The 23,634-nt window shown below is 51.3% G+C and overlaps 1 protein-coding gene across 1 annotated transcript in view; it reads left to right on the plus strand.

Annotated features, from left to right (window-relative positions):
- Positions 1-5,274: 5,274 nt before the first annotated feature.
- The window catches only part of UROC1 (urocanate hydratase 1), a 40,282-nt gene continuing 21,922 nt past the window's right edge, over positions 5,275-23,634 (plus strand). Inside the window, exons 1-9 of the mRNA XM_032842831.1 lie at positions 5,275-5,477; positions 13,144-13,274; positions 14,375-14,468; positions 15,535-15,594; positions 15,911-16,039; positions 16,167-16,228; positions 20,208-20,274; positions 20,361-20,504; positions 22,036-22,124. Of these exons, the coding sequence (XP_032698722.1) occupies positions 5,352-5,477; positions 13,144-13,274; positions 14,375-14,468; positions 15,535-15,594; positions 15,911-16,039; positions 16,167-16,228; positions 20,208-20,274; positions 20,361-20,504; positions 22,036-22,124 (902 nt within the window). The 5' untranslated portion in view covers positions 5,275-5,351. The remainder of the gene's footprint in view (positions 5,478-13,143; positions 13,275-14,374; positions 14,469-15,534; positions 15,595-15,910; positions 16,040-16,166; positions 16,229-20,207; positions 20,275-20,360; positions 20,505-22,035; positions 22,125-23,634) is intronic.

Consider the following 23,634-nt stretch of genomic DNA (forward strand, 5'->3'; position numbering starts at 1 on the left):
GGCTGCAGTCCGGGCAACAGTGCCCGGCCCGGGACCCGCCCCGGGAGCCGCCCCGCCGGGTCCCGCCCGCCCGGCGGCGCGTACCAAGGCACCGCACGGGGGTGCTAGGGCCCTGCTCGCTGGGGGCAGGGTGGCGTGGCGGCAGACCGCTGGGGACTGCGGAGGTGCGCGACGGCGGGTGGCGAGCCTCTCTCGTTTGGCCTCCACGCCACACACCCCGTCAAGTGGGGCAGCGGTCCAGGACGCAAAGGCTGGAGACCGGGTGGAAAGAGCCCTTTCGCCGGTGAGGCTCCGCCTCCTTCAGTTTGCCCTGGGGTACCATCCTCCACCCGAGGCCAAGAAGCTTGCCATCCAAGTAGCAGATCGGTGGGTGGGTCAGAAGAGCCCTGTGTCCTCGGTGTGTTTTCGCGGCCTCGCATTCCAGGGGGCTGGCTAAGGGCTGGTATGGGGAAAAGCCCTCTGTACATAACCCTCCCCCCAACCCGCCCCGATCTTCTGTCCCCAGTACCAGGCCTGAGTGCCTCTTACTTCCCCCTGTAGCCTTGTTTTCCACAGGTGTCTCCAGGTCCTGCCTGAATTCTGGCTTAAGTAGGTCCTGGCCAGCTCTGGGAGGAGAGGTGGGAGTTCTCAGTTCACGCCCTGATGGGGGTCGGGGCTCTTGTGCTTCACCTGGTCCCAGCAAGGGATCCGCACTCCAGGACCGCACTCACCTTGCTGAGGACTCCTGTGTGTGGGGGGATGAGAGTGAAGTCCCACATTTGAATGATAAACATCCAGCTAGCCCTGTGGGGTGGGAAGACCAGGGATCAAGCCTGACCCTAGTGCCTTGCTGCCCAGAAGTCAGGCTAACAGGGAACCAAGGGTGCAGCTGATACCATATGCAGGTGTGTGTGTGTCTGCACCTGCGTGAACACTTAGCGGTGTGAGTGTGTGGGAAAGGGCGCTGCTGCAGTGAACTACAGTTTTATAGTAGCTCTTGAAAAATCCTGCAGGTGCCACCTAACTATTGTGTGAGATCAGGAAATTTGCCTAAGCTCTCTGTGCCCCAATTCCCTGTACAATGGATCAGTGAGTGCCATCTAAATCCTAGATGTTCGTGATGATTTAATTTATTTTTACAGTTACTGCCTGTTTCTGGCAAAAGACTGGTTTCTCTTACAGTGGTGATAACAGAAGTTCTTTCCTATTGTATTTATTGAGGTTTTAAAGGTCTGTTTAAGGAAACATATTAAGTAAATGATAGTTCTGTGGCTTAAAGAGATGGCTCCAAATGGTGATGATAGATCTCAAATGGCAGAGAAGTGGGAAACACAGTTCACAGATCAAAACAGAAGCTCATTATTATGACTTTCCGGATGACTTGGACAGAGAGCCTTGGGACTGGCCCAGATTTCCAGTTATCCGCGTGCCCAGTGGGTCCCAAATCTAATCTACACGTGCATTCCAGATCCTCCCCCAGCCCACATTCTCCATAAGGGGTCCCAGCCTCTGGGTCCTTGGTCTCCTGGGCTGCCACCTGGTGGCCAAAGTTGAGAATAATGCCTCAGCCTATCCCTGTGGAGAAAATTCCTGGAGACTGGATCCCTAGAGACCCATGGGGGTGCCTCAGTTCAGGGTCTTGGGATGGAAGGGTTGACTATGCCTTGCCAGAGGCCCAGGGCCTCAGTATCTTCCCTATGAGGACACCTTGTGCATCCTCTGTCCTCTTAAAGGGGCTCACATTCATTCATTCAGTAGATATTGAATTACCTACTCTGTGTGGGGGCTTGGGGGGACAGAACAAGACAGGGCCTTTGCCCTCATGAAATTTACATTATAGAATGGGTAGGGGACAGAAAACAGGAATAAAAATATAAGATCATGCGAGGTGGTAAATGGTGCGATAAAGAAAATAAAGCAAGATAAAGGATGGGAAGTGTGTATACTGCCTGTAAGGAGTGAGGGTGACAGGCACTGGCCTCAGGAAGGATGTGACACTTGAGTCAGGTGGGGAAGAGCCACACAGGTATCTGGAAGAGGACATTTCCAGGCAGAGGACCAGCCCTTGCTGAGGCCCTGATGCCATGTACCAGGAGCTGTTAACTAACAAATTGCCCTAAAACTTAGCAGCTTAAAACAACCATTGAAATTTTGCTCACAAAAAAGACAATGATCATACGATTTTACTCATCTGTGGAATTTAAGAAACAAAACAGAGGAACATAGGGGAAGGGAGGGAAAAATAAAATAAGACAAAATCAGAGAGGGAAACAAACCATAAGAGACTCTTAATTCTAGGAAACAAACTGAGCGTTGCTAGACGGGGAGGGGTGTTGGGGAGATGGGGTCACTGGGTGATGGGCATTAAGGAGGGCACATCATAAAATGAGCACTGGGTGTTCTGTACAACTGATGGATCACTAAACTCTACCTCTGAAACTAATAATACAGTATATGTTAATTGATTTCAAATAAAATAAAATCTTTTAATAACAAATTTTGCTCACCATTTGTGGGTCAAGATTTGGGGAAGGGGCTGAGTTTGATGCTTCTCCCTGGGGGCCTCATCCTACTGCATCAGAGGGCAGCTGAGACTGGCCATCCCTGGTGGCTCCCTCATGTGCCGGAGGTCAGCTGGGCGGTTGACCTGGATACCTCTGCATGGCACACCCCAGCCTGGGGTCCCAGGGTACTTGGGTTGTTCCACAGAGTCTAGACTTCCTTCTGTTTGTTTCCTGATAATCACAAAGTTTGACCCAGACTCAAAGGGCAGGACCATACCCCAGCATCACTAGGAGAAGCACCCAAGCAAGGACTGGGTGGCAGGTTTTACAGCCACTACTGGTGTGAACAAGGAGCAGGAAGGAGGCTCTGGAGTTGATGAGAGTGGATGGAGAAGTCAGAGAGGCAAGCAGGTGGTCTACCTCCCCAGAGTGTCCTGGGCCACATGTGGGTTAGTCTAAGCAGTCTGCAGTTGTGTTGCTAATTGGCTGGAGGTAGCTGGGAGAAGGTGGGGGGCCAGGAGAGAGGCTGGTGCCATCTCTGGGAGAGAAGATGGGCATGGACCTGGGTGGGGTGTTCTCAGCGTCCAGGGTGTATTTTTAAGTTAGAGGGGTTGGTTCAGGGTGGTTCAGGGGAATGTATCCCAGGTGGTAAAGTGGTTAGAGGAGTAGGAGGGGAAGCTGAGACCAGGCTGATGGTTCAAGAGACAGAAATCCTGCCTGGGTCAGGAAGGCCAGCTGGATACTACAGAGACTGGGGTCCAGTGTGGCCTGGACTGGGGGGCACCAGGAAGGCAAGGCTGGGATATATAGTGCTAGTCACCAGGTGCTGCTAGGAGGAGAGGCTGGCTAGGACAGAAGCAGCCACTGGGGTCAACCAGAGGGGAAACTAAGGCGGGCACTTGACAGCTGGAAAGAGGCCCCATCAATCACCAGGGAGGCACATTCTGAGTGAAACTGGGTTTGGATTTTAGTGCCTTCCTGCCTTTCTTTACTCCTTATTAGTTTAAATTTTTTATTTATTTGGTTTGTCCATGGAGCAAAATTCAAAACCACCAGAGGTTTTTTCAAATGAGGTGAAATTTACATACCATAAAATTAATCATTTTAAAGTGTGCAGTTCCCTGGCATTTAGTACATTGACAATGTTGAAAGTGTCAGAGTTTTACGGTGAGAAGTCTCCTTCCTTCCCCAGTTCTTTGTAGTGTACACACACACACACACAAACACACACACACACACTGCTCTTTTCCTTGCTTTCTGATACAGGCAACAACTGGAAAATGAACAGTATCTTAACAGATGTTTATTCCGTGACAGGCATTAAGATGTGCCTCACGTGTTCTTAGTTAATCCTCGGACGTACCCTGTGAGGGAGGGCTATTACTACTTCCATTTTACAAACAAGGAAACCGAAGCACAGGAAGGCTGAGTAACTTCCCCAAAGATACACAGCTAGTGAGCCATAGAGCCAGTCTGGCCTATGTAACACCCGTGACCCCATCCTTTTGCCTAGCTTGTACGATGTTTTTAAAAATGAAGTTATTTATTTTGCAATTCTTGTTGATTCATGTTGTAAGAAACAATCCCTTGTGCCCCATTCGCCCATGGGTAACATCCTGCAAAACTGCAGAGCTGTATCATAACCAGGACATTGATGCTGATAAAATCCACCCATGTTTAAAACCATTTTCTAACGGACTGCAAACATTTCAAAATGAGGAGATCTTAAAAAAGCTGATTTCTGGCGTATCTGCCAGATGAGGTCCGCCAGGGGGACCTCAAGAGTGGCTGGGAGGGTGCATAGAGCCCGAGCTCTGGGTTCTGAAGGTTCAGATCCAGCTTTGTGGTCTTAGTTCCTGCCACCCCTCTCCACCTCAGCTTCCACATCCATAGAATGGGACAGTGAACTCCATGGGGCTGACGAGGGGACAGAGTGAACTGGATCACGTGACGTGCTCCAAAGCGTGCATTTAGTACTGGAAGATGTTTGTTGTTCTTCTCCCCTTGCCTTGAGTAGGTACTGCCCTTAGTGCTTACACAACTCGTTTGTGCCTCCCACAGCCTGAGTGGTAAGTTACCACCCACTTGTGTAGACAGGGACAAGGCCCAAGGCCACAGGGCCGGTCAGGAGCTGAGCTAGATTAACACCCAAATGTGTTGCTTTCCGCGGACCGCCAGGATTCTAGAGTGTGGTCGCTTCCTGGCTGTGCGAGTGGGACCCGGGCCTCAGTTTCCCCGTCTGCAGCACACGACTGATTAGGAGCACTTTCCTGCAAGGTTGTTAATGAAATCAAGGATGAGAGCCATCTCCAGTCGGGCCCTTCACAGAGATCTTTGGGCAGGGGATGAAGCAGCGTGTACCTCACTGGGAGTCGAGAAGAGTACACCTGCTGCTGGGGGTGGGGCACTGCCCGCCTTCTGCACAAACTATGCGTTCTGTGCAGCTTCAGTATTACATGCCTCCCCATCATCGAGATACCAACCCAGCATCACCTGCATGGGTAAGACTGCCAAAGCAAACCCCCACATTAGAGCCCACCAGCTCTCCAAAGCTGGGTCCTAGAAAACAGCCCCTTGAGGCCAACACCCCACTAACAGGACAAACAGACCCCTGTGCAGCTGTCTCCCTGGCATGAAGCCTGCCTCTCCCCAGAACACTGCCCCTGCCTCAGGTCAATACTACAGGCAGCCAGGCTAGGGGCCAACGACCCAATGACCTAATCATGGCTCCTTCTACAGGACCTGGGCCCAATGAGGCGCTGGAGGAGGTGGCTATGGAGCGGAAGGTCCCCGCCCGCTGGACCGTGACTGTGCGGTCTCTGCCTGATTTCCCCACAGAGCCGGCCTCCGTCTCAGCCTCAGCCAGACATGTCCAGCCTCCAGGTACTATGCTCCGGCCTGCCGCTGCGGCCCCTCCCGGAGAACCGGGGCCGCTGGGCTGGGGTGCCCCACGCACCGGTCAGGACCCCCGGCCTCAGCCCCGCGGAGGAGCAGGTAAGAATTCCCTGGCCCCATTCCCGCCAGGCCTTTTGCCCTCTGGTGCCGTATGGATGGTCCGGATGGACACTTCCTATTTCTGCCGTCTCTGCGGGAGCTGCAGCTTCTCAACTCAACCTCCCATCCCTGCTGGCCAGAGCGTCCTGAGGGGAGGTCGACGGCCACTCCACCCACCCCCTTCCTCATTTTCTCCCCAACTACCCGTGACCAATGGGGATCCCGTGGCTCAAGGTCATCCAGCCAGGGAGCAGGGTGGGACACTGTGGCTGCCTCCAGTCAGAGCAGTGAAGCTGGGGCAAAGTACCCCAAAAGCACAGCAGCGGGTGTACCCTCCTGCTCCAGACACGCATATGGCTTTGGGGGTCTAGAAGTCAGCTCTCATTTCCGCCTGTGTTCCTGCCCCTAAATTTTGTAGTGAGTTTGCTGCCGCAAGGCTAGAACCCCATTGGGGGTGCGATAGTGCTGGTGAGAACAGGGCGGAGGCCAGGGGTCTCCACCGTCGCCTACAGCCCCGAGAGCCTGGCCTGGACGGAGACGGCCCGGGACTGGGGGCGCTCCGGCCAGCACCCCCAGCAGGTCTGACCATCTGGGAGTACACCTGTCTCCCTCGTAAGCTGGGGGACAAATACACCACGCGGTAGGGAGGCGCGAGAAATGAAGTAGGTGGCTGGGTTACACCAACAGTATTCTCCTTTTTCTTTGCTCAGCATTACTAGAAAATATAGGTAAGCACGAACATTAAAAAAGGAGTCACACAACCCCACCCCACAGAAAGACTGCGGCGCTTCAGCGGCTGCCCCCCAAACTTTCCGCCCTTCGGGGCTCACAACGTGGAGGCGGGGCGGTGGGAGGACTTGGGGGCGCTGGGGCGGGGTGGGGGCGAGGCTGGGCGGAGCGAAGCAGGAGATGGGTGGGGGCGAGGTGCTGGGGGTGAGGGGTATTGCTGGGGGCGGGGCTCTGGGGCGGGGCTGGGAGGAGCGGAGGCAGGGGTAGGGTGGGGCGGAGTGCTGGGGCTGAGGGGTGTTGCTGGGGGCGGGGCGGTGCTCATCTGGCCCAGCTCAACTACGTGGAGATAGTCATTAAAGCTTCCTCCCCTTTGGTCACCTCCCCGCTGGGCCCCAAGGCCTAGACTTTTGACCTTGAGGGCCCGAATGGCTCTGCCACCTGCCCATCTCAGGTGATATTTTTCAGGTTGTGTGATGGCCTCTTGTGCTGCGAGGAGGGCACTCAGGAGCTGAGGGGCTGGGTCACCTCCGCTTTGCCCTGGGATGTCGCCATTTGCTTGAAGGACAGAAACAAAACCCCTGGAGTAGGGGCTACTGGCAGGTCTGGGAGTTTGTGCTGTTGCAGCCCTTTAACCTTCCCTGGGATGTCAGGGTCAGCCAGCCTTCAGCGTGGGCCTGTTACACAGTAAGAAAGATGTATGTTGACCTCAGTCCTGCCCCCCTTCCTGCTAGTACTTGGTCTTTGACCCCAGCTCCTGACACAAAGCTCCTAAATTCTTTGGAATTTCCTGGGTGATAGGAGCCTCTTTTGTTCTAAGGAAGCCACTGTGGGTGGGTTCCTGGATGGGGAACCGTCACCCAAATGGCCATTCCATGATTAGAAACTTGGAACCTTGGGCTGTACCCCCCCCATCCTCTGGATGGGGAAGGGGGCAGGAAATGGAGTTAATAATCCATCATGCTATGTGCTGAATGAAGCCTGCATAAAAATCCCTTAACCACAGTGTTCAGAGAGCTGGGCTGCTGAACACGCTGAACACGCTCCTCCCAGCCCCGCCCCAGAGCCCCGCCCCCAGCAATACCCCTCACCCCCAGCACCTCGCCCCCACCCATCTCCTGCTTCGCTCCGCCCAGCCTCGCCCCCACCCCGCCCCAGCGCCCCCAAGTCCTCCCACCGCCCCGCCTCCACGTTGTGAGCCCCGAAGTGCTGGGGCAGGTGTGGCGCCCCAAAAGGGCATGGAGGTCCCACGCTCCTTCCCCAGACCTTGCCTTGTGTACCTCTTCGCCTGGTTGTTCATCAGTATCCTTTCTGGTAAGTTTTGTTATATAATAAGCCAGTAGACATGTTTCTCTGAGTTCTGGGAGCTGCTCTAGCAGATTAGGAGCCCAAGGAAGGAGGTTGTGGGAGGCCCGCTATGTAGCTGGTTGGTGGGAAGGTGCAAGCCTAGGATGTGTGACCAGGCATCTGAAGTGGGAGGGGCAGTCTTTGGGACTCAGTGTGATAGCTCTGAGGGTAGATGGTGTCAGGACTGAATCGTAGGCCCCCCAGCTGGTGGGGAGAATTGGTCATGCGGGGAAACCCCTCAAATCAGTCCCAGAAGCTTCCTGTGTGAGAACACGTATGAGAAACATGAGAAGCTTCTCCTAGGCAGTCCCAAACACAGTGACTTCATCAGCAGCTCATTTTATGCTTTCCCTCAGCTTGTTTTCAATTCTTTTTAAAATTTAAACATGTCTCTTTGATTTTTGGCGTAGACTTTCTAGGTAATTTTATAAGACAAGGAAGTCAAGTATTATAATTGTGAAAGTTCCCCATTCTCCACCTGAGTCACCATGGCCATTTTGGGGCATACCATTCCGCACGCATTCCATGTACATACAAAATGTGTGTGTGTGTCCTTCTTAAGAATATAGACGCATCCTATATACATCCGTTTTTTTAGGTGTTCGTTATTGGTGAGTTTAGAGTTGTCCTGTTCTTGTAACTGGTGCACAGTATTTCGTTACTAGGGTGCCCTTCCCTCTTTGTTCTTCTTTAAGGAGATTTCTCTGTTTAAATATAGAGTATGGTCTGGCTGTAATTTTAGTCAGTGTATTCTCAGCACAAACACAAGACAGCTTCTGTGGTGCAGAGGGAAATTTTCATCATAGAACAGGAGCAGCAGTTCTAGAAATGTCTTTAGCAACCCCTGGTGCCATACCCAATTACTCTTAGTGACATTTTCTCCAAATCCTGCCCCACCCGCAGGGGCTGTTCTGGGCATCAGATACCAAGACCCGAAGACCTCTCACCTGCGTCCATGTCCCCATCACTAATAACACACTATCTCGAGCTTCTTAAGATCGGGGCTCTTAAGAAGTTCATTCTTAAGAATGTTCTTAACACGTGGAGATTCACAGACCTGTACCCCTGGGGGAAAAAAAAATATATATATATATGTTTATAAAAAATAAAATTATAAAAAAAAAAAAGCAGCAAGAAAAATGTACCTCTGGTTTGCTTCCAAAAACTAATACGTTGTCCAGTGAAAGCTTAAAAAATCAATTCAATAAAATGTTTCTATAATTAAAAAAAAAAAAAAAAAAAAAGAATGTTCTTAACATTCTTAAGAATGTTCATTCCTGGGGCTTCGGTGACACCAGTACCTGTTTGTTGAATGAACAGGCAAGGGTCTATGCTAAGCGCCCCAACCAAATCCTACAAGAGTTTAGTGGGCAGGAGAAACCTAGGAGGGCCTCTTGGAGGAGGTGGTCTTGGCAACGTGGGCAGGGTTCTTAGACTGGGAAATCCAAGAAGGAAGGCCATTTGGAGACAGAGGGGGGCAGTGAGTGAAAAATGCAGAGATGGGTCTGTCCAAAGTATTGTGGGGGTGAAGGAGGCCCCGTGGAGTTCCAAGCTGGCTGTGGAGCTTGGAGAGTCAGGCCCAGCCAAATTACTGAGGCCTCTGAAAGCCAAGAGCAGTGTTGACTGTGTCAGATGAGGAATGGGGAGCCCCTGAGGGTTTCTGAGTAGGGGCATGACCTGCTGCTTCACAGTACTCTCTATGAAGAGTATAAGGGTTTCTCCAGATTCCCTAGAAGGGCAGGGTGGGCAGGAGACCCAACTAGAAGAAGGAGTCGGCAGCATGGAGGGCCATGAGTGTGGGAGGTGATTATTTTGATGGCTGGCATTCCCACGATACATATATGTGCCAGACCCTCTTCAGTTAGTCGCCAAGATGGCCCTATGACCTGTGTGCTGTTCCTGTGCTCATTTTCCAGAAGAGGAGAAGGGAGGTGAAGCGTGCATGTGCCACATAGCCCCCCGCTCTGGGATACACTGAGATCAGAAGAGCCGGAGCCCTGTAGCCTCAGCCTCTGCAGAGGCTGCCCCGTTCCCAGCTACAAGCACCTGAGCCACAGTTTAGACCCAGGAGGCCAGCTCCAGTTCGGGCCAGAGCGCGCCTAATGAAGCCTGAGCAAGAGTGGGTGTGGGGGCTGGGGTGACTCAAACAGGGCCACGCCACACACTCTCTTCTGTGAGCTAAACAAAGTCACACACTGGTATCCTTTTAGGTGATCCGCCACCACGCAGGAAAGATTTGCTTCTGGCAGAAGTAACACTGTTCCCAAGTCAGGATTCTGTCACTGTCTATTACTTTCCTAGGGCTGCTGGAGTAAATCTCCATGAAAGGAGTGACTTTAAAACAGCACAAATGTATTCTCTTACAATTACGAGTGTCAGAAATCTGAAATGGGTTCCCTTAGGCCACAGCAAGCAACACCGATGCGTATGCAAGGATACTGAAATCATGCTTGTTCTTTTGCTCTGATTGAGTTTGGCGATTCCCATTTTTGGGGGTGCAAATATTACATATGAGATTGTCCTGGTTTATGTTCACATGTCTCAAAAGTTCATAACATATTTTCAGTAATATATATATATAGTAAAATGTATTGTAAAATATTAAGTTAAAAATAAGCAGCAGGGCTGCATTTCTTCTGCAGTCTCTCAGGGGGTGGGGGCCGATTTCTTTCCTTGCCTCTTGTAGCTTCTAGAGGCTGTCTACAGGTTTTGGTTGTCCTGTCCTGTCTTCCATCTTCAGAGCCAGCTGCCTAGCCAAATTCAAATCTCTCTCTCTGACTCGGACCCTCCTGCTTCCCTCTTTCGAGGACCCTGGTGAATATCTAGGGCTGATCTGGGTAACGCAGGACAGTCTCCCATCCTCAAGTCCTTAATCACATCTGCAAAAATCACACCTCTTTTGCTTCATAATTTAACATATTCATGGGCTTCAGGGAGTGGAATGCAGACATCATTGGGGGCCATTATCCTGCCCACCACACCATCAGGCATCCTGAATTCTCCAACCTGATGGCTGAACCCAGAGCATTTTATGAATTCATCCTCTTTCCCTAAGGGAACAGGCCACTGTTGTGTTAGAGTTTTAAGCCTATTAAGACCAGGTGGGAGCGGGAGTTGTCTAGAATATTCTTGCCAATTTATGTGCCTTAAATACGTTTGATTTCATCAGTAAGAACCCACTTAGAGAGGTGCCTGGGTGGCACAGTCGTTCAGTGTCAGCCTTCGGCTCAGGTCATGATCCTCAAGTCCTCAGAACAAGCCCCACATCGGGCTCCCTCCTCAGCAGGGGGTCTGCTTCTCCCTCTCCCCCTGCTTGTGTTCCATCTGTCACTGTCTCTCTGTCAAATAAATAAATAAAATCTTAAAAAAAAAGAACCCATTTAGAACATGCATTATATAATTAGTGGGCTATAATTTCATCAATGATAATCCACCTCTGACATTGTTTGTTTTTTTTTAAGACTTTTATTTCCAGGGTCCTCAGGCCAGTGGTGGGATCTTGGGCAGACACAACATGTCTGAGTATCATTTTCTCATCTTGATACTGAAAGCTGCTCCCAGTCAGAGGCTTGGAATATTGAATCCAGGCCAGCAAACAGAGCTGCTGCTTTGTACGCTTTTTCACTGAAGAAATACTTACTGCATGTGTATTAGATAACTCTATCAGGGGCTGTGTAGTGAGGTCAAGTCTTGTGTAGATTGTGTGTGTGTGTGTGTGTGTGTGTGTGTGTGTGTGTTAGGTATTGCTTTAGAAACTTTTCTTTAAATGCTCAGTTTCGCTTGGCATGCTCTTATGAGAAAAGCTCTACGCCAGCTAGAAAACAACAACCATCTTTGTGTTGAGGTGTAGCCCGCACAGAAAGCAGCCGAAACCACGTGTGCACAGACACGAATGTCACAGGCACACAGGGAGAGGGGACAGACCCGGGCTTTGAAGGAGGACCGCTGTCCTGACTTCTAATGTGTGGCGTGGTCACACCTGCTCTTGAATGGCCTGTCAACAGAGTTATGCAGCATGTCCCTTAAGTGTGGGCTTCTTTCACTCAACAGCAGGTTGGGAGAAGCCACCTGGCTACTGTCACTGTGGAAGGTTCATCCCCATTGCTGTCCTGTAGTGGTTCCCAAAATGGGGTCCCTGGGCCAGCGGCAGCAGCACCTGGGAACTGGTCAGGGACATAGGTCAGAGGCTGCACCAGACCGCTAGGGTGATTCCAACGTCTGCTGAAGTTAGAGGCCCGCCTGCCGCAGCATATTCCTAGCCACTGTTCAGGCCTGGGTGTGTCTTACCCATGCAGCCTTCGACCTCTGGGTGCATCGGATAGGTGGTCCTGCCCCTAGCCCTCTGCCCCAGGCACCTGTGCTCCCAGCTGGGTGTCCAGCATCATCTCCCTGGTGGCACTTCTGTCCCACCAGGCCAAATGCTGTGTACCCAGTCCTGGGCCCTAGCATCTTCTCTCGTCACCTCCTGCCTCCCAGTGTCCAAAGCCCACCTATCTTCCTCAAGTATCACGCTATCTCTTCCCTCAGCAGATCTGCACTGCGTGAATGAGGGAATAAATTCAGCATACCTAGCTCCTCCTCTCCCACCCCCAATGCAGTTTGTGCCCCAGATTCAGCTGGTTGAAGAAATGGCCTCAACGTCCACTCAGACACCAGGCTGTCACCATGGTCCCGTCTCCCACTTTGCCTGCCTCCAGGCGCTAGTCCAGGTGTTGGAAGGAGGAGTGCTACGAAGGGGTCTGCCAGGACTCTGGTCCTCCTTGAGCTTAGTGAGACAGATTTTAAGCAATAAAACAAGCAAGCCCTAGAACATCCAACAGTGAAAAGCTTGGGATGGAGACAGAGGCAGGTGGAGTGGCTGGGAGTCAAGAGGGGGAGGTCAGGGCAGGCCACTGAGGAGGGGGCACCTGGACTGAGGCCCGAGTGAAGGAAGAGACCCTCCAAGAGAAGTTAGGGTGGCAGATAGGGTTTAGGCAGAGGGAAGTCTAAGTACCAAGGCCCTGCGGCCAGACCAGGATCATGAGGGATGTCTGGAGGAGTGACAAGACGGCTTGGGATTTGGGGTGGATGAGAAACCCTGGGAAGGTTTCTTCTTTCTCTTGGCCTGCTGTCTCTGGCTCCAGGCTCTGCCCCAGGCCTGCTGGCATCTGGGGCGATCTCTTTTCCAGAGCAGTCTCTATGCAGTTGTGCGTCATCTGAGGCTGGTTGCCAAGCTGGCCGCTGGTGGAGTGTTTCTTCCCTACAAATGCACAAAGTGCCTGTGGGCTCCTAGCAGATCTGCTTTCCCCACCCCTGAGTCCCCATCTCCCACTGCAAGCCTCAGGGCAGGCCCCTCTCTGCTCCTTGACTGGGATGAACAAAGGGAGGGACTAGAGGTCTGTCTACGTGAAGAGGGTATGGCAATCAGAGAAGGCTTCTTGTAGGAGGTGACATTGTAGATGGGCTTGGAGTGAGAACTAGGTCGTCTCTGGGTGGGGCCACAGGTTTCTCAGTGGAACAGAGGCAAATCGAAGTAGGGAAGGAGGATGGCCTCACAGCGCTTGGCCCGGAGCTCCCCTGCCCCCTGCTGCCTCTCCTCTTTTTCTTCCCCCAGCTCGCGCTGAGGAATGCCCTGCGCTACTTCCCCCCGGATGTCCAGGAGCTACTGGCCCCTGAGTTTGCCCAGGAGCTGCGACTGTATGGGCATATTTACATGTACCGGTTCTGCCCTACCATGAAAATGAGGTCAGTGCTGGGGACGGGTACAGCTTCCAAGGGGACCCAGAGCAGGAAGTGTGAGGGAGGGACTGTGCTGGAGGTTAGCAGGTTGGGGGGATCCAGGCTGTCCACACTAGGAGGCCCATAGTCATGGTAGGTTGAGTCAACAGCCCTCCCACAGAGAGGGGGTGGTGGCTGTGTTGTCGTCTGTGCAGGGTCTGTAGCCTTGAACCTGGCCAAAAGGTGAGGGAATCCTTTTCAGACAGGTGTCTCTGGCCTGCCATCCAGGGGAGTCAATCCTGAGCAATTCTGGAGCCCGGTTGTATACGAAATCCCTTCTCTAAACCTCATGTCTTGTCCTGCCTTGAGATGAGGAGAGCTTTAGAGGGGCACCTCTGTCAGTGTCTTCAAATAGCTTCGGTTCCCTCCAGCGGTCTCAGGCTGAGCGGTGCATGGCACTGGAGGCCTTGTAAGAAAATGTGGGTGGCTGGGCTTCACCCCACATTGTGGAATTTGGCAGTTCTGGGGGGTGGGGGCAGGAGGAGCTGCCATTCCCACGGTTCCCAGACAATGCTGCCCCCACTCAGAGCTCACATTCTGAGTGCCATTGTTCTTGGATATGCCAGATCTGTCTGGAACCACCCCAGGGAATGCCCATAAAGTAGGAACCACGTCCCCTCATTCCTGTCAGGGCCTGTCAGCCTGGCATCCGCTCTGGAATTGATGCCCAGGAACACTGGTGGCATGAAGGAAAGCTGGGATGCATAAAGTCCACCTGGATTAGAGGCTTCTGGAAAGCAGACACCAGCTTTGCTCGAAGTCCATTTTCTGCCACTTGGACCTTGCTAAGTGGGGAGGAAGGGAGGTCCAGGTGGGCAGGGGCCTAACTTCCTGTGCTTGGAAGGGCAGGTGTGCAAAGCATAAAGTGAGCACCAGAGTGGGCTGGCCTGGGTAGTTTGGAACAGCCTTCTGCGGGCAAGTCCCGGGCGACTTCTGCAGGATGCCGTCTTGCTGTCCACACCTGCGTGGCCAGGTGCTGGGCTGTGGCCTGTGTGGGCCTGAGCTTTAGCAGGCAGGCAGCCCGGGCCCTCCCATCATCACACCTGGTGGCTGGACTCCCCTTGCAGGGCCTACCCCATCGAGCAGTACCCCTGTCGGACGAGAGCTGCGGCGGCCATCATGCACATGGTCATGAACAACCTGGACCCTGCTGTGGCCCAGGTAACAACTGAGGGTAACAACAGGGGGAAAAGTTCCATTTCTGTTGGGAGGAGCACCGCCCGACAGAAATGGAACTCAAGACATATATATAACGCTTTTAAGCTTTTTATTTAGAAATAAGGATAGAGGTACAAAAACAATGAATACTGTTATGTTGAAAATAAATTAAAAAAATGATTTAAAAAAATAGCAAAGAAAAAAAAAGGAATAAGGATAGATTCATAGGAGGTTGTAAAGACAATGCAGAGGAGACCACAGAACCTGCTCCCAGCTTCTCCCAGGGCCTGTAACTTCTGTAACCGCCATGCAGCACCAACACCAGGGCATCAGTATGGGCATAATAGACCCACGTGTCATTTTAAATTCTCTAAAAGCCACATGAAAAAGTAAAAAAAAAGTAAAAAAAAAATTTACTATTGTATTTTGTTTATCCCAATGTATTAGAAATACTATCATTTTAACCTGTAGCATACACATTATTGAAATGTTTTACAACCTTTTTTCCTACTAAGTCTTTGAAGTTGGGTGTATTTTACATTCAGAGCATGTCAGATGAGCTACGGTTCAAGTGTGCGATAGCCACACATGGGTGGCCAAGTCTGGTCACGTGTGTCTGGCACAGACATCCTTGGGGGCCAGTCTGTACCTCAGACACCCATATTTGAGAAAGGATAGCCTTTGCAGGGGTGAGTGTCCAGGTATTAAACTTGAGGGCAAGATGGCCCTAGAATTTAAATATTCCACTTGAGGCAAGAGCTTCCTCAATCCTGGCCCTGGCCTCAGAACCTGGTCACAGATGGACCCTTGACATTGACCCTGGGCTGAGTTCCCAGAGGGATCCCAGATCCAGGTCTGACCCTCTCCTCACATTGAGATCGTATCCAGTCACAGGTGGGCCAACGTTCCCGCAGAGGTTGCTGTCCTTGGGCCTTGCCCTTTCTGCCTTCTCCCCCTGTCCTTAACACTCCTTCTTCAAGGGCCATCAGCCACCTTGCCCTGTTGAGCACAGTGTAGAGGTGGGGGCCCTCCCAGCCCCCCATCTCAGATGACACCATGTCTTCTCCAGTTTCCGCAGGAGCTCGTGACCTATGGAGGAAATGGGCAGGTGTTCAGCAACTGGGCTCAGGTACGCTGGACTGTATGGTTTTCCCCCCACCGTGTCTTCTGGCCTGGTAGGAGCTTACAACCCAGGGCTCAGGACTCTGGACTCAGGTCTCTGCCTCTCTGATGCCTGAGATGCCAACACTGGAGATTCTCAGCGTACTGAAGGTTCCAGGCATTACTGGAGGCACCCGGAACCATTGGAGAGTAATGAAGGCCTGGGGGATGGGGCAGTGGCAGGACTCCTGGGGCTGTGTGAGCTCTCTGGGCCTGGGTGGTAACTTGGGAGGCGGTGTGCCCCTCACCTTACACATCCCTCCATGCTTTCTTCTCCCCTGCAGTTCTGGCTGACGATGTCCTACTTGTCGCAGATGACGGAGGAGCAGACCCTGGTCATGTATAGTGGACACCCACTGGGCCTCTTCCCCAGCACCCCCTGGGCCCCCAGGCTGGTCATCACTAATGGGATGGTGGGTCCTGGGGCAGCTGGGCATGGTCATGCCTTGGGGCAGGGGGAGAACCGGGTGCCCCCAACATCTGCCTCCCCATTGTTTCCTCTGTGCGTCCCCCAGCCCTTGGCTCCCATCCCTTTTCCAGGTCATTCCCAACTACTCCTCCAGGACAGAGTATGAGAAGCTCTTTGCCATGGGAGTCACAATGTAAGCCCCATCTCACTGTTTCAGTTTCTCTTAAGGTGTTTCCACCTCAGCCATGCTTTATTTTTTTTCAGCCATGCTTTATTATAAAACTATATAGCAATATTAAAAACAATTTGAAAAACAGTCACAATGGCAGTACCAAAGCACGATTTCATGTTGACATATTGCCTAGGAGTGTTTGTGGATATGCATACTACAATTTTCATACATTTGTGAGCAAGGGAACAATTTGGATCCTGTTGTTATGTTATGAACAATTTCAAATAGACAAAACATTGAAAGAATTAACATTGAACACTGAGATTCTGTGTTTAACACACTACTGAAGTCTGTATCCCCTGTCTCTCTATCCATCGTCCTTCTATCCATCCATCTGGCCAGCTTGGTTTTTGATGCATCTGAAAGTAAGCTGCTGATATGATGGCCTGGAATTCAATATTTGTTTACAATTTTTTTTTCTTTTAAAGTGAAATTTACATGAAATGCACACAACCTAGTGCACCATTTGATAAGACTGACAAAGGTGTGCACATTGCAACCCTAACCCCAAGATACAAAGTACAACCATTTCATTTGTCATAAAATTAATGCAGGCTCTGAATTGCAGACTTTCCCCTTCAAACATTATAAAAAGAGCTACAGTGGAAGGGAAATCCCTCTCCCATCCTATATTCCCCATTTCAAGGGATTCAAGTCTGTGTCTTTCCAAACACTTCTTACACAGGTGGTTACAGTTGTAGGTAGACCATTACAGGCCCTCTGCACTAGCCCTTCTACCTTTGACAATATTGTTTTCTTTCAGGGACTGTGAGTCTAAGTGATCCTTATTTTACCTGCATTGTTCAACTGTAGCATGATTTATTTGGCCCCCTTTCCCCCTGATTTGGGTTGTTTCCAGTTCTTTGGGGTTATAAAGAATGCTACAGTGAATGTCCTCATCTGCATATTTTTGTGGATATCTGGAAGTGTTGCTCTAGACTAACCATGTGAAGCCATTACCGGGACCAAAAAAGTGGTTCCCCTCCTCCGTGAGCTACGGACAGAGACCACACCAAGCAGTGTTGCCTCACAAGGCCACTTTATTCATACAAATGAGAACATCACAGGGAATAACGTCCAAAGGCACTCTCCCAGTGGGGGCAAGCAGGTCCCTTTTAGTACGGCTTGGGATGAATGTTCAGAGCGGGATTTTAATGTTCTAATGAGGCTGAGGTAACTGTCAGGCACAGGGGGTTGTTCTCAAATGTTTCTTCTCCCATTCCAGCAGTTCCTTCCTTTGTTTCTAGAAGAGGAAATTGATAGGCAGGGGCCTCTAGGCATTTCCTGAGTTCAGGAGTCAGTCCTGAGTTCGGGGATTGAGGGGTCTCACCAGTGACCAAGCGTGATCAGGTCTGTCGTATTGAGAACCAATTACCCAGGCCTCGGGCTAATACTCTATAATATAATCATCGTAATAGTCACCAAGATTTGTAGATATCTTCACATTCGGTCCTCCACCCAAGCCTCAGCACTAGGTGCCCTTCTCAGCGCATTTTGTGGAGGAAGAAACTGAGGCTCAGAAACTCAATTCTTTTTCTGGTTGGTCATAAGTAGTTACTGTTACTATTATTTCCTCTGAGGCCCGACAGCCCCTTCTGTGCCTGTGGAAGCAGCTGCGGGGTCAGAGGTCCCATCCACGGTCTGCCTCTTGGGTCCAGTGCCTCCTCAGTGTGATGTTGGACAAGTGGGTGTGCTTCTGGTTTGTAGGTTGAGGACAGAAGTTTCAAGAGAGTGGAACTGCAGAGTCAGACCCGTCTGCCACACCTGAGGGTTGACCCAGGTGCCATGGGCAACTGACTAAATGGATGCAAAATGCCCACAGGGGTGGGAAGAGGTTTACTCATATCCGGGATCTGAGAGCCTCTAACAAAAGCAAAGCCTCCTCGCTACCAGTCAGACAAACACAAAGCTACAGATAGCAACGAGTCCCAGGGAGGAAAAACAGGCAGTCTCAGATTGTGGGTAGGTCGAGGTCCATCCAGCAAGGCTGGGGGTGGCCAGGAGGACTGGCCATCTCAGCAGCTGGGGTCAAAGTTCCAAGTGCAGTGGATTTGGAACAGTGGACAGTCTTACCTCCAAGAGCTATTTTGGGAGCAACATGCAGTGGATAACTTGAGCACAAAGGACCAAATCAGAAGGATTTAAAAATAATTTTCCAGCTCTGGTGCATATCTCTGTGTAACCTTGGAACTTGGATCCTGTCTCTAAAGAGGGAATTTAATAGCTCCTGCCTCAAAGATTCTCGTGAGATTTCATGAAAGATAGAAGGGACACCGTTTTCCACGTAGTGCAAAGGGAGTCCCCCTGAGCACTCTGCTTGATGTTTGTGAGCCCACTAGGGAGCCCTCCTTCTGGCAGACATTAGGGGCCCATGCAGCCTTGTGGGCCGTGTGATGGTTTCACCCTTCTCCCTGGGAAGGTATTTACCATCTTAGCACTGTTTTTTATGTTGTTTAATAGACAACCTTCCAAGGCAAGGATAATGCCTCCCCCTTTTTGAGAAGAAGATGCAGAGGTCCCACGTGGTCCGGCACCTTATCCAAATTATGGGATAGACGCAGCATCAGACACAGATCTGCAAGAATCAGGATCCACTGTTGGTTCAGCAGAGAGGAGGGGCTGGAGAGAGTTGCTGGGGGACAGGAACCCGATAGAAATGAGATAGGGATTTGAAATTGAAGAAGGAGTAAAGCAAGCATCCATAAGCCCTGGAGGATCTCCTTTCGTCAGTGGTCCTCAGGGAGGAGGAAGGTCCAGGTAACAGAAAAGTGCTGTCCTCCCCCTGTTGCATTGCCAGAAAATTCAAGAGTTTGATGATTATCAAGTGATGGACGCAGGCATGCACATGCATTGCTGGTGACAGTCACTTTGGCACTTGAGAAGTATCTGTTCATATTTGAAATGTTTGCACCTGACGACCTAGCACTACTTCTTCCTGCTTCCTTCCCTGGGCCCAGGGAGAGGGATAGGAGGCATCTCACTGCCACTGCGGGGTGCGTTGTTTGCAGAGTGAGGTCAGAGGGTCGAACATTCTGTGGCTTCTGATATTGCATACTGTGGAGCCATGAATAGGAGTGGGCAGGATCTGTGTGGACAGTTGTGGGAAGGCCCCCACTGCTGTTGTGCCCCCTGCGGAAACAGTACCGCTACCTACTCAGTGAGACCATTTATATAAATAACACCCATACTAACGACAGTAACCGCACAGCAAACGGTGATCTGAGTGCCCTTCAGGGCAGTCTGCCTCACTGAGGCACAGCACACACACCTGACGTTTGTGGCCAGATGAGTTCGGATACACGCCGGAGCTGTGCCAGCCCCTCTCTGAAGACACCTCCCCTGCCTCCTGCAGCTCAGTGCCAGCCCTCCCGCAGGTAGACTCCCCAGTGGAAGGTCATTGAAGGTCACAGGATGGAATCCCACAGAACGTACTTCTTCACGTCTGGCTTCTTCACGGAGCCACTTGACACACAGGAGGACGTGGGTCGTTTTCTTTGCCATGTAGCATTTCATTGTGTTCATAGGCTGCAGTCGCTTCTCTGTCCTCTGTGATGGGCATTCCAGCTGTTTCATGGGGTTGGCCACTGCAAATACAGTTGCTGGGAACAGTGGTGTGCTTGTCTTTACGTGGGCGTGAGCCTGCACAGTGGAGGTGCTGGGTCACGCTCATCCTCCATCAATATGGCCCCGTAGTCCCCAAAGTGATTTTACCGATTATAGTACAGTTTTGAATAAGACAAAAATCTGTTTAGGAAAGATCCAGGAGGCCAGAGGGGACCAGAATTGGGGGGACTATAGCTTTATCTCTGTTTCCTTTTTTTAAAGGAAAGTATATTAATGCATTTGTGGGGAATTAAAAAGGAATTTTAAACCATGTAACACATGTGGAAGCTGTGCCTGGCTCTGGGCTCACCCCTAGGCTTGCTTTCTCTGTGGGCAGGTACGGCCAGATGACAGCAGGCAGCTACTGCTACATCGGACCCCAGGGAATTGTCCACGGCACAGTGGTGAGAAACAGGGCCATGCCTGGCTGCAGGGGTGGGAGGCTGATGTGCTGGAGGGGACAGTGAGTGCCTGCCTCTTCTCCCGGCAGCTAACTGTGTTGAATGCTGGCCGACGGTACCTGGGTGTCAAGGACCTCACGGGGAAGGTTTTTGTCACCTCTGGGCTGGGCGGAATGAGTGGTGCGCAAGCCAAAGCCGCAGTCATCGTGGGGTGCATCGGTGTGATAGCAGAGGTGAGCCCGGCGGCGGACGTATGTCTAGGAACATAGGAGAAATCCTGCTCTCTGCCCACCTGCTTCCTCCCTCAGTCTAGAGACACTCACACTCACACTCACACTCCTAGCTGTCTCTTCTCTCTCCGCCACCCAGAACTCCCCGGGGGGGGGGGGGGTTTCCCACAGCAGTTTATGCCTGCTGCCTGCTAAGTGCCCATTACCTTCCACAGTCAACGTCTGCTGATGCTCTCCCACGAAACTGGCCTTCTGTGGGCACTTCCCTTATCCCACCAAATCCCGGAACACGGCCGGTGGATAATAAATGTGGATAAATGAACATAGACCTCTCCAGTTCAGACAGGTCACAGTTGGGTAGGGGGTGCAGACTTCAGGAGAAGTGTTGGTGGCGTTTGCTCAGTGGCTCTCACGGCTTTCTTTGGGAGTGCCAAGGAGAGGAAGGGGGCCAGGGAGAGGAGGCGAGGAGCTTTAAGACAAACCTGGTTGGGGTAGGGCGTACCTTCTCATGGGAGATGTATTTCCTGTTTTGGGGGCCAGAAGAAGGCCTGAGTGTCCTTGCACAGGCGTCTCTTAAGTGACTTGTACTTAAAATAATCAATATGCCAGAGTGGCACATTTTGGGGGGCCTGCTTTTGGCTCCTACACAGAAAATAAGTTACAGCAGCTAACGTTAGCTCACAAAGAGCTCATCCCCTGGAATCTGAAGGAAAACAGCCTACGTTTTTAAAAAGCCTTGACTTCCCCTTGCCTCATCCTCAACCCTCATCCTCATCTCCTTTCCCCTGTATCTTCAAAACGTGTTTGCCACAGAGAGAACACTCAGTATTTGTAATAAGATTCCCAAAGAGTAAATAAGGAATCCTAAAAGAGAGAGAGAGAGAGAAGCCTTGGTGATACACACCTTTGTGACTTACATTTATTTAGTTGATACTAAGCCTGTGTCATACATTCTTGTACTTCTTAGGAGCCCACCTGGCTTCAGGTAACAGAAAATCAAACTATAGCAGCTTCCACAAATAAGGTTTTGTTTTTCTCACACAGCCACCAGTGCTGGCATTGGTCCAGCAGCTCAGTGATGTCCAGCCAACATCTCTAGATTGTCTTGGGTTTCCCTTGTGAATACAAAATGGCTGTCCCAGCCCCAGCCATCTCATCTCCATTTAAGACAGGAAGGAGGGAGAAAGGAAGTGCCACCTATTACTGACTCTATTTTAGCAGGAAAATAATATTTGAGAAACCCCTTCTTATACTTCATTGATCAGTATTGTATCAAATGGAAGTTTTTACCTAAAAGGGAGGCTGGAGACAGTGGACAGAGGGCTGTTCAGACTGGGGCTGAACATAGTGTCTTCTTGAAAATCTGGATTCTGTTGATAAGGAGAGCAGGAGGGGGAACACACATTGGAAAGCAGCTCACAGCATCTGCCCTGATGCTGTGTTACAAAATTGGGGGACCTGCATGGGGGATGAGATCTTCCCAGTGGAGGCTGACATGCCCTGTAACTGGGGACCCTGCATCTCATGGTCCCAGGTGGATAAAGCCGCCCTCATGAAACGCCACGAGCAAGGATGGCTGATGGAAGTGACCAGCAGCTTGGACCACTGCATTGAAAGACTCAGGTACAGTGCCTGACTCATGAGTGTGGAAAAGTGGGGAGACCCCAAGAAGGGGCCTGGAAGCTGGGCTGCTTTACATGGGTCTGTTAAATGCCTTACACTCGGCCACAGGTGGTGCCTCACCAAGGGACCCCACAGAGGTGGGATGGTACTAACATCACAGGACACACTGTGCGGTTTGAATCACGACCCTGAGATCAAGAGCTGCAGGCTCTGCTGATCGAGCCAGGCTCCCCTTCTAACTCCATCAGAATATCTCACTAGGGCCAGGGTGCAGGAAGCCCTGGAATTCCAGTACCTGGTGGTCAGACACTCACTGCTAAATGAGTTTCTTGAGGTTGAGCCACCGTTTTGCAGACTGTGCCTTGTATTTCTCGCTGTGGCCTTAGTGCCCAGCCTAGAGCCTGGCATATAGCAGGTGCTCATCTAATCTGCTGGAGGAAAATAAGCCTTTGAAAGATGGAACCGTTCCTCAGCACGACTACAGGTTGGGTGTAAGCGGGTCTTCCTCCTCACTCATGCTCTGGTTCTCTGGGTGGAGGACAGGGGCTTGGCAACATTTCCCTCTGGTGTGATGTCTTCTAAGGTATTTCAGTGGGAATGGGGGAGGACTGCCCTGGGGACGGCTCATCCAAGGTCGTTTTGTTTGTTTGAGAGAGAGAACACTAGGGCAGGAGAGTGAATCCCAAGCAGACTTCCTGCTGAGCATGGAGCTGGTAGGGCTGGTCTCATGACACTGAGATCATGACCCCAGCCAAAATGGAGAGTTGGACATTTCAGCTACTATGCTACCCAGGTGCCCCTGGGGGCCGGTTTTTTGAAGCATCCTCTCAACTGATTTACTTTGCAGAACTGAGCTCTGTTTGGGGAGGACACACCGCCCAGCCGTTCTCCAGCCCTGCAGCAATTAGATTTGCTCAGGGCTCTTTAAAAGGGGCTTATAGGAAAATGTTCAAGCACATGCTGAACTGGGAGATACTCCCATTACCAGGATCTTTTAAAAATCCTACTTTGACCCCATTGTACCCCTGTGTAAAACTCTCAGGTGAGTTTCCATTGCATATAGGAATATAGGAGAAATTCCAGACTTCTAGTGGGACATGGATGGGTCTGGCCTGATCTGACTCCTATCCCTGTTAATGCTGTTGAGCGTCCTGAACATACTCACACACTTGCACACATGTGCTTGCACTCGTACACACACACACACACACACACACACCCCAAAAGAATCAGGTTAGAACCGTGTAACAGGGTGCCACAAGTAGCCCGTGGGGTTATACTTCTACTCCCTGAGCTGCGGAAGACACAGATGGGAGTGGATTGAACCTCTGGGAGTGGGGACCTTGTCCCCATGCTGGTCCTGCTGCTGGGATCAATCCCGTCTTCCTTCTCCACTGGTCACTGCTTCTGTGCTCCTCACTGCTCTGGGACCATATGCCTTTTCCCGCTTTGTTTTCTTCCACTTGGGAGTGAGGAGCATGTTGGTTCCACTGGCATCTCTCTGCCAAGC

The sequence above is a fragment of the Lontra canadensis genome, unplaced genomic scaffold (assembly GCF_010015895.1).
Source record: "Lontra canadensis isolate GAN:19392208 unplaced genomic scaffold, GSC_riverotter_1.0 scaffold133, whole genome shotgun sequence".
Classification (NCBI taxonomy): Eukaryota; Metazoa; Chordata; class Mammalia; order Carnivora; family Mustelidae; genus Lontra; species Lontra canadensis.